A 16,849-nucleotide genomic window follows, 5' to 3' on the forward strand; every position below is an offset into this window, starting at 1 on the left:
AAATATTCTTTTCTTATGCCAATTCGTTACGTTGCTCTTTTGTATTTTATACAAATTAATGTAAATATTATTACAAATAAATATAATTTAATATATGAAAATTATACTTTAATTGGTAGCCTGTATTGTATTTTAATCAAGCGAGCCAAGCGTTACAAAAATTCTCAATGGATTCTTTTTAATTTAATATCTTAGTCTCATTAATATATGATGTAAATTAGATTTACTGTAAACATTTACAAGTTTACAACAGATTTATTCGCTTAATAAAATTAATTTAAGAAAATATTAAATTTCTCTTAAGTAATTTTTAATTAAGTAATAAATTTCATTAGTTAATTTGATAGAATTACTTAAATTTTATCGATAAATTAAAACTGTTTTTTTATTTATTTATTTATTTTATACAGTCAACCTCTCAACAACGTCCACTAATATTTGGGGGTGGCCGCCGTTACAGGTTGGACTGTAATTACGTCAAGAATTTAATTTAAAAGAAATAACGGTATTTATTCTTTTATATTTATTAAAGTATTTATAAAATACGATCAATCTTTAGCCATTATTCGGAAAGAATGCTTAAATATATAGTGAGGAACGTCAGAAAAGTAATTTTTCTATCATATTTTACATTTACTTGATTTAAAATAAATTGAAAAATCCTTAAAAAACTACGCGCTAGGGACTTTGGGCTGGTATTAAAAATACAGTAGTAATAAATAAGAATATATTCATAACTTCCAAACTTATTAATAAATCAAAAGATACGCATTGATCACCGCTTATTACATAAATAATATTATAAAAAAATTAAAAATATATTTAGCGAGGCATCTTCGATTTTATAATTTCTTAGTTATATAGAAAACAACTACAGTTTCTATTATAAGAACAAAATGTTTTCTTTTTTCTGTGATTTTTTCTCTCTTAGTTGTGATATCTGAAGAATTAGCTCTTCCTATTTTTTTTTTTATATATAAAAAAGTATTCAATAGAGTTGAGAAAGAAGGAAAGGAAAAATTCACGAACTCTAATTACATCTCTGTCAATACAAGGGAAGATCCCGGCCGTTTTAATTATAAAAAAACGAAGAAAGAAAAAAAAAAGGACTTGTTCTTCAATCAAGACAAAGCTTTTAATAGCTACCGCTAGATGGCAAAGAACGACGTTGTAAACTACGCATGCTTGAAAGGAGGAAGTAAAGGAGCTCGGACACATCTGACGTCAGTCGGCTGTGTATGGTTGACGGTGCATCTCGTGTCTAATCTCCTCCGAAAGGTGGACAATGTGACGTAATTAACTGGACAGTGATTGGTGTTATTGACGGCGCCATAGACGAAACGCGGCCGGTGACGTCACACCGTTAGACTTTTCACACTATGTTATTGTCAGTGATGACAGGTTCGGCTGTTTGCCGTTCGTTCCCCACTTTATCTCAGAAGAAGCTGTGGTTCTTAACTGTATTCGCTGGTTTGTTACTCTCCAGTGGGTCATGCGCTATTGTGGGAGGTAAGAACTTTCTGTCAGAGTATGTAACTACCGTTCTTTACAGTTTATACTTGGAAAATATATGTGTATATATATATATATAATTGACTCAACTTTACGCTTTAAACAGTTTAAATCCGAATTAAAGATCTTTGTTTAACGAGTACAGGATTTTATTTAGGTCATTTACGAACGTCTTAACTTTTAATTAATTTATGTTTACACTTAGATTGTTATGTATTGAATATTTTCGCGTGTTTTACTAAATAGATTTTTCACTTTTCTGTGTTAATTAAATTTTAACAAGAACGTATTAACTCATATAATAATAACGAAAGATTTAAGGGGGTTAAAAACTTGATATGACACGGTGTTTATCGTTAATGTGTCATTAGTGACGTGTTAATGATGAACACGAATCAACTGACTTCACTAGTAATTATCAATTGACATTTAGTTCATTGCAAAAATGACACGATAAGAAAATTCCAGCAAAATTCTCATTAAATAAAATATAATTTCTGTTTTGCTAATTGATACCTCATAATAGTGAAGTTATAAGAGTGCATAATAGTCGGAGTTTTCATCGAGTTTGTTGACAAAACAATTACGAAGATGACCATTATTTTCGCTTGTTGTTCGGAGGGGATGTTTGGTAAATGGGCGGGAACGTGAACATTCAGATCCGGCTTTGATCGTAATTAACCGCAAGCTGGGTAACCATTGGTAACTCCGCATGGCGCCGAATTATGAGTTCGAAATGTTGGCTATCGCTTGTTGATCGTCACGTGCCAGCTGTCGCCCTTCCCACCACCACCTGCGATAGTGAGGGTTCCAAGCGCCATCTGGCACCGTGTTGGCACCGTTTACATGACGTCACTGTCTGAGCTGTAACCGACTCATCCGGATAACAATGGCTTCGATTTTTCCTGATTTCGAACGCTAATTAATCGTATGTTTACGAGGCATTCACGATGAAAGTTCGGTGCTTTTATCTTATACAAAGTTATTATGTATTTTTTCATTTTTCATTTTTTTCTACAGCTATAAACATTAGAAATATCTGAAGTCCATTATTAATATATTTGGAAATTTCCCTTGTCTGACAAACACGATAAGGTTTGTTGTTGCACATTCTATTACGTCCAAAGCTTTCTGTGACACACACTAACAACATACTAATCACTAGGGCCGATGATTGTCCCAAACATCTTTCTCTCCCTCAAGGCACCTTGTACGGGGCGTCACAGACGAACGCCCCTGTTCGTTTTGTTTGCCGAGCTATTACCCTTATTCATATGACGGAAGAGTAGGTTGAGTCTACTTCCGTTTGCCCAACTCACCTGAGTGCTGATGTCACCGACAGAACGATCGTTACAGATGCTGACTGATATTATTATGTAATATAACACATCGAATTTTTCTTTCGTTGATACTCGATCATAACTTTTACTTACATAACAATAAACGTAAAATATAAACGATTTATGGAGAAATGAACCGGAAAACGTCGATGACATTTCGTAAAAATTTACTCATTAAGTCGGGTATTTAATAGTTTTAATTGAATTTTTATGGCTGCACTCACGTATAAAAGCCTACAATAGAAACTAATTCATTTACTTTTGTACGAAGATATTAAAACTTTTTAAACGTATGATTGAATTAATAGTAGATTCTTTTGTGTTAACGTAGTGTTTATATTGCATTGTTTGACGTACATAGGTAAATAGAACAGTTTAAATAAATGAGAGAAATGAAAATGACGTCATGTTCGGAGCAAACATTTTGTGTTAAATGAGTCGAAATTTCTAAAAGCAAAACATTGTAGCTTGTAATCAAGCGATTTGTAATCCAGTTTGTTCTATTAGATCGATACGATTATAAGTATTACTTTTGTTGTAGCTGGATCTACACACCACAAAAAACTTAGTTAATACTTGAGTAGTTTTACCAAAGATTTAATAATAAATTAATTCACTTATTATAAATTGATGTATAAGAATTGGTCGATAATATTATTAAGCTTAATACAGCCAGCGTTATTATATACAATGTATTAAACATTAAATAAATCATTCCGTGTTATCAGCATTTCAAGGCTACTTTCGACTTAATATACGCAACAATAATATAGTTATTATATTTTAAAATATAATCTAAATATTTGAATTTTTGCTAGAAAAACATAAAATGTACCTTTTGTTTTATTTCCTACTACAATAAATGATTTTATTACTATAAAGTTGCTTTTCTTTTCTTTTTTAAATGAAACTTTAAAGAGAGTTTTTATGTCCGGTATATGATTCGTTATTTATTATTGTTTTCAGTCTTTCTCGGAAGAAAAAAATAAAAAGCTCTATTCGAATATTCGTACGGTTTTGGATTTTTTGATACGTTGACGTGGGGAGTTTCGAGTTAAGTTTTTAAAACGTAACATACTTTGTTGCAATAAGTGTTTTAGCGATTGGAAAGAGTTTATTTGGTCCAGTAGTTCGAGATTGCAAAAAGTCATTTGTCTTTACCCAAGAAAAGAGGGAAACAAAAATGAAATGCTGCTACGAAATGACAGATAGACATTACAAAGAAAGTCGTTAAGCTTAGTTCCTTCAACGTCCGTTAGGCGTCGTACGGTGATAGATGGATGAAGGGAGAAATGATTTAGTCTGAGTTAAATGCTAGAAATTCATTTAAAATTCTTCTTCTCTCTACTACTTCCAGCGCTTTCTTCATGCTAAATTAATTTTAATTTGACAATTGAATTATTCTTCTTCTTTAAAAAGTTCTCATTAAAATCTTAGTAACAAGAAAGAAGCGTTAACTCTTCTCTCTCTCTCTCTTTTTTTTAAGATAATGAAGAAGAAAGACTTAAGATAAAATTTATTACCGTGGTTAATTTGACTAAACTAAGAATTTAACATGTCTTTATTTGTTTCAATGCTATTTTTAACGTCTTGAGGTTGTTAAAAAATTTTTTTTCTTTCTTTCTTTACGGCAAATGGACCATACGTACTTTTAAATAATTCAAAAATCACAAATTTTACTTTTATTATTTAAATGAACGGACAAATCTAAGCAGTTTTTGCACACTCGTTCCTAAGCTCTTAAGCTAGATAATTAGAAGAGATATAATAAGTAATTTGGTGATTGAATTTTTCTTTTCTTTATAATCTCGTTAAATCTAAGTGTTTTATTATACTGTACTATTCAAAATAATTATAACTGTATTGAAATACACGAAAACAAGTAAGCCTATTGTAAACTAACTGGAATCAATCAATATTCCACTTTTTCTCATTTTAATCCAACTTATCGGCACTTAAATATGATCAAATATATATATATATATATATTTTCAAACATTCCGTTTTTATCACTTCCAAACTCATTTCTAAACTCATATTTCTATATTAAGTCATAATATTTTCTTTCCATTTTAAAGATATAAGGCATAAATTCATCCAAGTTTTTAAACTATTCATTTCGTCTCTTTTTCCTTTTATATTTCATATAAATTTAATTCATTCTCTGTTGTTACTGAATAGATGAATATGTAATTGGTAATATATGATAATTTCACGATATTAATATTTTTCCATTTGAAATTCTTTATCTATCAACTTTTATTTGCATCGGATGCAAATTACTTTTACTTTCAGAAATCCGAAATGAAATTACGATAAGAAAATTTCTCTAAGTCTTTGCTGAAAATAATTTTTAAACATTCATTTTTATTGCATTCCTTCGAAATTTTTCGTAAACAATAATATTTAAATGCAAAATCGATTGATTTTTTTTTTTGGTTAATGTTACCTATGGTTCCAAAATGGCGGCTCGTCTCTGATTCCAGCAAATAGAAGGAAACAGTGGGGAATCACGTTCTAACCTAACCTAACCTATTGTAATAAATTACCAACAAAATTACTAGAATAGGTTAGGTTAGGTTAGAACGTGCATCCCCACTGTTTCCTTCTATTTGCTGGAATCAGAGACGAGCCGCCATTTTGGAACCATAGGTAACATTAACAGATTTTTTTTTATTATTTGTAAAGTTTGAAAAATTCTAAATGATAGGTGAGGTTTAAACCGATTTAACACGTGTATCATTTCCTCGGTAAATGTAACCCGCCAGGCAGATGTCGAATTTTGAAAACCATTTAAAATCTTATCTACATAAAGAACAATAAGTTAATTAGAATATTTTCACAAAATTAAGATAAGTCACTTTCCATTATGTTACATGGTGAAAGTGCCATCTGGATTTCATTTCAAAGAAATTGAAAAAGTCTGTTAATCGTGCCAGAATAAAAAGCATAGGAAAAAAAAAAGAAAAAATGGTATATCAACAGCTGCATTTTATGCCGGTTTGCTGAAGATTTGTTTTGTTAAAATAATGGTAAAAAAAAAACATTATTAAAATATCTTAAAACTTGTCAATAAAATAGTATTAATTAATTACATTTTTTTTTTAAATTAAATTTTATGTACGATCGATTATGTCCATAATATATGAATTAATCGCGAATGAATAATGAGGAATGTGTCCGGGCAGACTACCATAACGATGCTAATAGCATGTCTTACGTACAAAACCATTTATCTATATCACCGCTCTAAAATGATGTCGGCATATTACCTATGCTAAATAATCACTAACGAGAACACTTAATAACTTTATGCATTCAGAATTTCGTAAATTGCTTTTAGCTCGGTTCGTTTGATTATGCGATAGGTTATACTTTGTTAAAAAAAAAAAAATATATTGCATTTTTACTTACAGCGGCCGAATTTAATCCCGCAAGTTGGCTCCTTCTCTGTCTCTGTCTCTCTCTCTCTCTCTTTTTATTAGAGGAACACGAGGTAATATTTGGATATCTCATCTACTTTACTGCATCTGGTGACATTCTCATAAACTAAATGTAAAGATCCATTTAAAAGATGTGTTTATTGTTCTAATAGATGAAAAGAGAGCATTTTAATCGACCCATCCCAGAAATGTCTCCACTCGTACTTTAATTCAAGCAAATTTAATCAACTTTCCCTTCAAAAATCAATTTGCAGCATTTTTTTTTTTTCAAAGTTTACGGAACCTTCGAAGAAAAAAAAAATGTTTTTTTTAACTGCTTCTTTCTTCTTTCTCCCCATCGTGTTTGGACCGTAAATTTTGTCTAGCGAAAGGAAAAACCATTTCTCTGTTGACAGAATTGTCGATCCGCTACTGGATTTAAGCAGATAGTAGCCAAACGAAAAATATTAAATTATTTCCAGAAGAACAATCGATATATATATATATATATATTCAATCTATCTATATATTTCTATATACATATGACAAAAATATTGTAACCGTATTGAAAAATATCAATTATAGATTGTATTCCACGTACGAATTTCCATAAAATGAAATTTCCTGTAAAGCTGTCTTCTTTACATAACACGAGTCAACAAGGAGAAGTTCTCTTTTATAATACTTTTATACGCAGATTGTTTTAATTCTAAGTTTTTACGTATTGTTTACAAAGATTACATAATATGATTTTTCATCGTTAAGTACTTTCTCTAACAGATCAATTCAAGAATTCTGTAAAAGATAAAGAAGAGGGGGGTGAAAAAATGCGTAAAAACGATTTAGCTAGTCACGCAAAGAAAAGTTTTCTAAACAATCAATCGACAAAAGTGAAAATAATTACCTTTCTTTTTGTCATTATGTGATGAGTTAATAGCAGAGTCGCTCCTTAGAGTTTGCTTAAGATTTCAGTTTTATTATGGCATCGTTACACGGAAGGATTTTCGGAGGGATAAAGGAAAAACTTCGTTTTCTGCACTACCCTGATTTATCTTACATCAGTAGAGTATTATGAGATAACTTTTTTTAAGAAGACTAGATGGAGACACATATCCTCTTTAAGTTTGTGTTTGTGCGGGGTGAGGATGAGAAACACGCATTTCCCATCTCTTGTACAACTTCTTTATTAATAGAATCCTCTTTACTAACTTTAGAGGAGATTTTACAAAGTATAGGAAAAAAAAAATCTCAAAATTGATCCTTACAAGATTATTGAAAATCGAGTTTCTGGATTAAATTTTCCAATAACTTTTTATTTAATTTAATCACTGTAATTTTGTTTTTCTGTTTATATAGAAAAAATAATTCAAGATATTCACCATCGATTTCTATAAGGGTAATTGAGTTCCTATCAAATTTATATATTTATTAATTCTATGAAAAGAATAATAATTCTGATTTGTTTTCTTATATTCTTTGTACATTTAAGAATTTTTATTAAATTAGAATTATAATTGTTGTTTATATTAGAATTAAAAATGATAAAATTACAATAAAAACTTTATTCTTTTATATTTTCTATGTTGTAATAATAATAAAAAAATGATGTAATAAATCAATAAAATAATACAAAATTCACAATTTTCAGATAATATAATACTTAGAAACATCTGGATTAAATGAAGCACAATAAGAAAGATGGTTTTCTCTTCAGATTACTGCATTTATTTTCCATAATAATATTCTCGATAGCTTCGGATTTAAATATTAATATAACAACGAGTGGAATAATAAGAATATCGCACAGGATTATTAAATTAAAATAATTGATGATGTATATAGTTAATATTCATGTCGATTAATATTATCGTTAGAAAGCTGTTATTATGATAATTTAAGTCACCTGTAATGAGAAAAATATCTTTCTGTTTTCAAATTTTAACTGTGTTAACTGATATCAAACAATTAATTTTAATGTATCATTTAATTTATAATTATAAATTCCTGTAATATATATGTTAATCGTGTTTATTTTTATTTATATACACACGTAAACAATTTAATTTATAACAAAGACGAAGCATGCATATTTTAAATACTTAAATGGTTTAATATATACAATACTCATACTATATATAGCATGTGAACTTTATATTATTTATATAGCGTAGGCTGAGTAAGTATTTCTCTGAAAAATTTCCATAATTGATTGGAAAATTCTCTTCACATGTGACTAATAGGGGAGTCGACTTTCCCTACATCGTTGAATTCAGATCATTATCTTTGGATTAAATATATTCAGTCTACATTTAAAGATTAACTTTGTTTGTATAGAATAATACCCTCAAAACAAATTTGTAATGATCATTATCCTTATAAACATCATTAAAACGATGATATAAAGAGGTTTTAATAAAAACTTTTTCTTGTTTTAATCGCGCGATTACTAATTATATTGTTCTTTTTTTTCTTTTTTAAAATTAAAATACAGCTTTTAAAATAAGTATATTATATTAAGAATTAAAATGACTATAAATATTTTATAAAAACGTTCAGTTTATTTAGCTGTGCATTGTTAAATGACTGGATAAAAACTCCGTGTAAAAGTATATAAACTTAATACACTGTTAACTGAAAAATTGAAATAATTTAGAACGTCATACTCAAAATATTTTTTAAAAAACATTTTCGATTTGCATGTGAAAGTTATGGTGTGAATTCGTTTCTGTAGTTTCCGATATATTTGACAGATAGACACATAGACCGACAACCGAAAATGCAATATTTTGTATTGTAAAGAATTCAAAAACTGTTTTTTTTCAAAAGAATTGACAAAATTCTGTAATCTACACATGAAAAATTCAATAAAAATATCATGTTTGACTAGAAATTTATTTATTTTTTTCTTCTTTATAAAATTTCTGTACATTGTTCAAATTGTCAGTTTAGAAAAATCATTAAAATACATTTGAGAGGATGGAAATTTTTATTAATTCTGCTGAAATAATTTTTGAAAGATTTTTGACAGTTTGTATTGCAATGTACATTAAATCATACTTATCTCGGTTCCAGTGTACATCACGTTTCTATCAAGTCAATACACAGACTCTACCCAAACAATGAACAGCGAGTGTCACAGACAAGCAAGCTGATCCAAAGTACAATGACTCTAGGTTTGAGATACAACACAGGAAATAAATTCAGTTGAACCATGAATACCAAAGCTTCATTTTCGTGATAAATACTTAAAATTGAATCAATTGACTGTAATTTATCATGTTTGTTTATCCTGTTTATGACACACAAATAAATGTTTTACCCGAAACTTTATCGAGTAACTTTTAATTTAGAAAACACTAAAAATATTTTTCGATACAATACGTATTAATGAGTAAATAAAATAATTTTTACGTATATTAAATGGTTCATTGCACGTAAATATTTTAACGTAGCCTGCTTATTTTAAACTTTCTATTGATCTGATTAATCTCTAAATAAATATCTACAGGTTCTATAATTCTTTTTAAAGAAAATGGTTTTACTTCGGTAGATGTTTTGGATAAGTCGTGGTAAATGCTCGTAAAATAGTTGGCTAAGAAAAACATATAAAAACGTCGAAAGAGATCTTAAAAATCGAGATTTATGATCCCTGTTAGAATCAGATCTTTCGAAAACAAGTATTTCTAATAAATTTGTTACGTTTTCTCCTCGTATTCTTTAAAAAAATATAAAAAAAATAACACGAAAACTATCCCCATTACGCTACTTCGAATTTGTTCTGCACATTAATAAAATATATACAGTCATACAGTCATCTCATACACATTTATTTACTGTAGATATTAATCTATATATAGATTATACAAATGTAAATTTATCTAAAGCAGGTTAGAAATAAATGTATAATTTATAAATCAACGGCTCTTGTTTAACATTTTGAAATTAATATTTTATATAGACATTACTTATCTATTTTAAATCATCAGCTGTCTAGGAAACAAGTGATATGACCTATATTTTCTTCGTTATTCTGCTTTCTTTTTTTTTTTATTTTTTAAATAATTTATATACTGTGTTAAGTAATAGCAATAGGATAAATTAAATAAATATAACTTTAAATAAAGTTTTGGTAGAGTTTTAAATTGGATACGTCAGATTTGCAATAAGCCAAATAAACTCCCTTCTGAAAATGTCTAATTAACTACAGGTATACCTATAAATTGTACATAATTTAGGACAGTGAGCTTAATTAGAACAAAGTCAAAAATTCTTTCTCGGTTAAATCCGTCCGTAAGTTTGGAAAATTAATGAGGCAGAATCAGTCAGAGTCATTCTCTAGACTTAGTGCAAATTGCACTGGGAATACCACGCTTGCGGTCAACATGCCACCACCAACTTCATCAATACATTGAGCTAATTGGTCGGCTAATTCTTTACCATGGTAAATTTCTTAATTGAGCCTTAAAAGAGTTAATTATTTTTCAAGAAGTTGGTGAAAAAATATATATATATATATATATCCATTGATTCGAAAGTTATGTGCTGCTCAAGTACGGAACTATGGTAAAATCGATTCGGTGTTAACGTTTAAATTATTTACAGCAATACCGTATATTAAAACGACCATAATCTAGTTTAATGCATGACATAAAGCAGTCAGTCAGAAAATGCGGTGTTATTAATTCTTAATTAAACAATAACTTAGCTGCAAACTGTAAGATAGCCGGAATAAAATTCATATTATAATTCTGTTTATAATACACGGAGTAAATAGTACGCTAAGTCGTCGAATAAAATGAAGTACACGCATTTAATTACGTCAAGATAACGACTGATGTTAAGTGTATTCTGCTAATTAGGAAAGGAGATGGATTGTTATGAATTTACCTGAAGCGTGATATGTCATCGTCTATCATAGACCGAAGTTAATTGGTAGATTTATACAAAAATATATTTAAAAATAAAAAAAAAACTTTTTTAAAGGACACTCTTCTATTTTTAACGGAGAGTAACACAAAGCGTGTTACGGTTACATTAAAGTTTAAAAGATATACAGCACGTATATAGATGTGTATACAAGTTTTTATTACCTACTGCAATTGTTTGCCAAGCGAGATTTTATTGTATACAATAAAAATCTCGGAAATAATTTTATTTTTTAAAAACTTATCTTCTTATTTATCATTTTTCAAGAAGATTCGGCGCTTAAATAAAATGAAAATGTTGCTTTAGACGTATCAAAATGAATTACAGATAAAGAATAGTTTATGACGATCCGTTCTATTGTTTATTGTAATTGCGAATTAGCTTGTTTCTTTTCTTAAATTTAAGGTAAAAATTTAACTTTATAGGATTAATGTTTTTAATATTATATTATATCCAATGGAAGAGTAAAGAAAAAGCAGTTTTACTGTGTCGAGTGAAAAATGATACGCGATCAGCTACTTTATTTTTGTAAGCGTATCGGTTTATATCTTATCAAATTTAAAAGACTCAAGCTTATTACAGGCTACTGATAACTTTTAAAGTATTTTAATACTTGCTGTCATTTTTTTAAAAATTTAATCTTACGTTTATTCTCTATTAAAAGCTCAAATCCGATATAATAATTAAGTAATTTTGTGAACTATTTCACCTTAAAGTTCTTCTTTCTAATGATATTCTTTAAATACATATATTTTTGTTTTAAAATCAGACGGACGAAAACTTAAATTATTACTTGTAGTTTATATAACCAGGGTTTTGTTTTTGGATTATAAGAATGTCTTGCTTTCTATATCTGTTTGCAGTTATAAAATATAGAGTACTTTTCCCTTCATGTTTTTTTTTTTTTTCCCTCTTGTCTTTCTTTCGGTGTGATGGGCTACAATCAAAATTTGTACGTTGTTCTAAATTGTCGCTATTCGAGTTTGTCGATAACTGCAACTTGTCTATCTGTTTCTTTTTCACCCCGCTATAATCGACAAGATCAAAAAATATAAAGGGAAACTTACGTCTCGCCAACGATTTTCTTTTCCACTCGAAAGAAAACAAGAAGAAGAAGAAGAAGAAGAAGAAGAAGAAAGAAAAAATAGTTGTTCGTGTCTCTTGTAGTTTGGCGGTATAGTTAATTTCTTCTAGGACGATTTTATGACGAAGAGTGTGGATCAAGAGGCGGTTTTATGATGTCTTGACTCCGTTTTACGACAAACTCTCGACAGTATAGGGCGTTGTTCGACGTGTAATACTATTCAAAGAAGCGTGCTTTATTAATACAGTAATAAAAAATTTGCTTATGGATTCTTCCAAATTTCCAGCAAATCAAAGAGGATTGGGAGGAGAAGAAACTCGAAGTAAATGTTTTCTTAGTTGTGTTTGATACTATCGTAACGTCCGTATTAGATTGAGATTAATGACTAAAAGTATAAACACGTCAAATCAATTTTAGATTTTCTTTCAATAAATCTCTCCATTTTAACAACGGTCTTGTTCGGTATTTTCTATCGAAAACTGTTATCAAACAGAAAAAGCTTCATCTTTATCGTCTGGATCACTTCCCGGAATAAAGCAACAATTTTCCATTTTGCCAAACACATTTTGCTTGAATTTATTTCTTGAAAATATTATTTTTATGCCATGAAATGTACCGACAGAAAATATTCTATTTCTAGATATTTTATCTGTTGTTTTTCCACAGTTTCCTTTTATTTTATTTCTCGAAATCTACTTCTTATTTTAATAGCCCAAATGATGATAACAACACTATTCAATTGACAAGATAACAACAAACATTATTTTTATTTCATTTAGAAAATTGTTTAATAATTAAATAAAGGGCAAGAATTTCTCGGAAATATTGAAATTAACTATCTTAGAATATATATATTCTTCCTTATGCTTCACTTTCAGTTTAATGAACTTCGTTTCACCATGTCTTATTCCCAATAATCAGTTACAAGACAAACAAACTGACCCGAATCAAATTAATTACAGCAATAATGCAATATGCAATTATCATTTACTCATATTCCATGTTTCCATTGTTCCATTGGGAAACGTTGCACTCCTTAATCTATTATTTACTTAATGCATCAATAAATTGCTGCGTTAGAATTAATTTCCAAGGAATTGTTATAAGATGAGCTGTTTCTACAGAAAATATTATTACGTAATTAAAAAAACAGAATAACAAACCGAACAAGTACATAATGATAAGCAATACAATATAAACATAGGATCAGTGAACTCGGGATTATTAGCGATCTTCGACCACTTTGGTATTATGAAGTGATATGAAGTTGAGTGGCAAAGCTGGCTTCTTGATAAAATTTTTATTAAATTATTAAAGTAAATACAATAAAATAATAAAATCCTTCTTTATATAATTTTATAAGAATGATTATTATTTTTATTTACTTTTTAACTTGAAGATGTCTTGTAGAAGCAGATGTAAATGCAAGATTTCTATGTTAATTTAATATCGTTTTTTACAAATATTTAGCTATATTATTATTTTTATTTGTGCTTTATGTTTTGTTTCATTTAATATATTAATGTTTTCTTTATAATATATTATACGATTTAGTAAAATAATTAGAAGAATTAATATCGTGCAGTTACTATGAAATAAACACGTTAGGAAACATTTATTATATTATTGAAAATACAGTCAAACCTCCGAACAATGGACGTTGAAGGAAAGATAAAAAACAGTCCGTTGTTTGAAAGTTGTTTTATATGCAATTTTCTCCAACATTCTTGAGAAAATGGTCTTCTTTTAGAGGTGGCCATTATCGGAGGTTCGACTGTGTATTTATTGTATTGTTTAAAATATATTTAATCCAGGTATATATTATTAAAAAAATAAAGTTATTTCATAAATTTAGGCCTATATCAAATGAATATTCAATATTTAATGATGAATTTTCTTCCATTGAAGTCGATACACTCGAAATTAATTGAAAAGGAATAAATAAATGTTTCTTCTATTATAAGGGGATTAATCAAAAGAAATCCTTAAGGAAACCTTTCTGCGGGTAGGTTATTTCTTGCTTAAACCGTTTTCTGTTAAAGAAGAATCCGGAGTATCGACATCTTAATGGTATATGAGGGCCTCGTAAGAAGTTTTGGTGAAAGGCCAAAATACCGAGGTAAAGACTGAATCAAACAAAAGAAAGTTTGGATGGATGCCAGAATCTCAGAAATATAACCATATTGATATATCGAATGTTGAAGTCATAAACTTCTGTTTATGGCATCTAAAATAATACAATAGAAAAAAGATTAAAAAGAAGGGAAAAAAGACTAGATTCTTACTTAACTGTAATCCGATTACGCCTATATAATATTGTTAAATAATAGAGATTAAAATTGAACAGATCTGTTAAGTCTAGATACAGACAAAATGGATGGGCTCGTATATAAAAATTAAAGTGATAAATAACATCGTAAAATACAATTACGGCCTTATAAAATTTACTTACTACAGTACTATTATTTGTTTTTATAACATAACGAAAGGAACAGATATATTTTCCAAGATATTAAATGACTTTGTCGAATTTAATTAAATTGTTTATATATATATATATATAAATGATTATTTGTTTACACTGACTGGTGAGAAGTTATTTAGGTATTGCTTGAAAACCAAATAATACTCTTTGAATAAGTGATTTTTCAATTTTGGAGTTTGATCTTTCGTGATTTATAGACAATCTACATAAACTTGCATTCGTTTTTCGGCTTTTTATGGTGCCCCATTCCATCTGGGAGAACGTTTAGATAAAGAAACATTCTTTGTTTTATGATACTATCTTACTAGTTTTAAGTTTATTTAGTCGTGATGCAGAAGAGGCAATTGTTTCTTATATAAATCCGAGTTGAAACTTCATTCGAAAACACTTTCTCTACAGTATTTGAACCGATAGATTTCAATATTTGTCACTTTATATTGCGTAAAAATGGCCTTCGAGCGTACTAGTAATAAACCTTTTAACATATTCGATGTTATTTTTCATTTTCAGAGTTTATTTGCTTTAAATTACTAAATAGCAGCATTCTTGTCTAGAAAATTAAGGCATTTATTCTTTTGATTAATGAAGGAAAATCGTATTTTATGTGATGTAAGTTTATGGCCATTTATATTGGCTTCTGTGCCATTATTAATTTATCTTCGGATGAATTATTTGACTAATTTAAAAGCAAAGAATATACCTAAATGTTAAATCAATTTATTTGTTTAATATGTATAATTTAAATTGTTTTCATCGAGTTTTAATTTATTTATTATATATTTCTGAAATTAATCAATTAATTAATATATAGTTAATAAATCTTTAATGTCGTTCTATAAGTCAGAAATAAATTGTTTTAAAAACCTAAATTAAACTGAAAAAGAAAACTTTCGATTAATAATTATAATAAATACACTGAGATTTCGAGTGCATTCATAAATTTAATAAGTTTATATAATATTTTAAATATTCCTATGGCTTTAATTAAAAATTGCTTTTATTCTATCGTTAATTATTTATAGAAATTTTATTTGTCAACGGAGCTCTATAAAGATTTATAGATATAGAATTTATATTAATTATTATAAAGAATATGATATTTACTTTCGCAAAGGTAATGATTTAAAATGAAAAGATAAAATAAAATAAAAATAAACATTCGAAAAGGTAAAGAAATGTCGAGATTAAAGATTATTTTGAAATTTACTTAAAAGCAGATTGAAAGAAAAGTAAAAAGACGTTTTCTTTTATACAATATAATTTTAAAATATTTACTCAATGTAAAGACAGTTTCGTTAAAGTTATATTAAAATATTTTATTTCCCATTCAATTGTTTATACCTAAATATAATTCAAACAGACAAAAGGATGTTTAGCTCATATAAGACTTTCTTTTCTTTTGATTCCTGATTGACATCGATTATCTAACCTTCCTTAATTCAGTTCTGATGCTTTCATCTCTTGGGAGAAACAACTGGATTTCCCAATGGACAGAATAGGAACCCCCCTTTATTGAACTGTCACAATCATCCTTTGAAGCACTGCTTTTTCATTGGTTCACCTCCATACTAATAGTTTTGGAAAGCAGTTTTCCCGTAAATTATATCTTTCTTATCTTTAACTTCATTTTTTTCTTTTCCTAAAATTTCTTCATTCTGCAGCAACTTTCTCACTTCCAGTCTTATTGTTTATATTTATATATATATATATATATATTGCTATTTGAAACCCATCTTCTGTAGTAATTGAATTTCGTAACTGTATCTATGAGAAAATAATCACGATTGTATTTTTATTAATAATATAACAATCTTTCATTTTATTTTTATTTTATTTTATTACTGAAGTTGGTCAAAATGTTTTGATTTAAAAATTTATTTTTCTCTAACTCGATAAAAATGTTTGATTGAATGATTTCTGATTTTAACTCTTATCTATTAATTGATAAAAAATCCAAATTGATAACATCGTCCAGATAATAGAGTATTTCTAATGGAAAAGTTAAGGATAAGTTTCTCGAAGGATAAAGACTTTATCATTCCTATAAAGATTTTCTTTAAGATAATCTTTATCTTAATCC

At 28.1% G+C, this 16,849-nt stretch overlaps 1 protein-coding gene across 1 annotated transcript in view; it reads left to right on the forward strand.

The window, feature by feature from the left end:
• Positions 1–1,213: 1,213 nt before the first annotated feature.
• LOC136968284 (tyrosine-protein kinase transmembrane receptor Ror2-like) overlaps positions 1,214–16,849 on the forward strand; it is an 84,406-nt gene continuing 68,770 nt past the window's right edge. The window contains exon 1 of the mRNA XM_067262284.1: positions 1,214–1,509. Coding sequence (XP_067118385.1) covers positions 1,380–1,509 — 130 coding nt within the window. The 5' untranslated portion in view covers positions 1,214–1,379. The remainder of the gene's footprint in view (positions 1,510–16,849) is intronic.

This window comes from Centruroides vittatus, unplaced genomic scaffold, assembly GCF_030686945.1.
Source record: "Centruroides vittatus isolate TY-2023 unplaced genomic scaffold, ASM3068694v2 contig_1427, whole genome shotgun sequence".
Lineage (NCBI taxonomy): Eukaryota > Metazoa > Arthropoda > Arachnida > Scorpiones > Buthidae > Centruroides > Centruroides vittatus.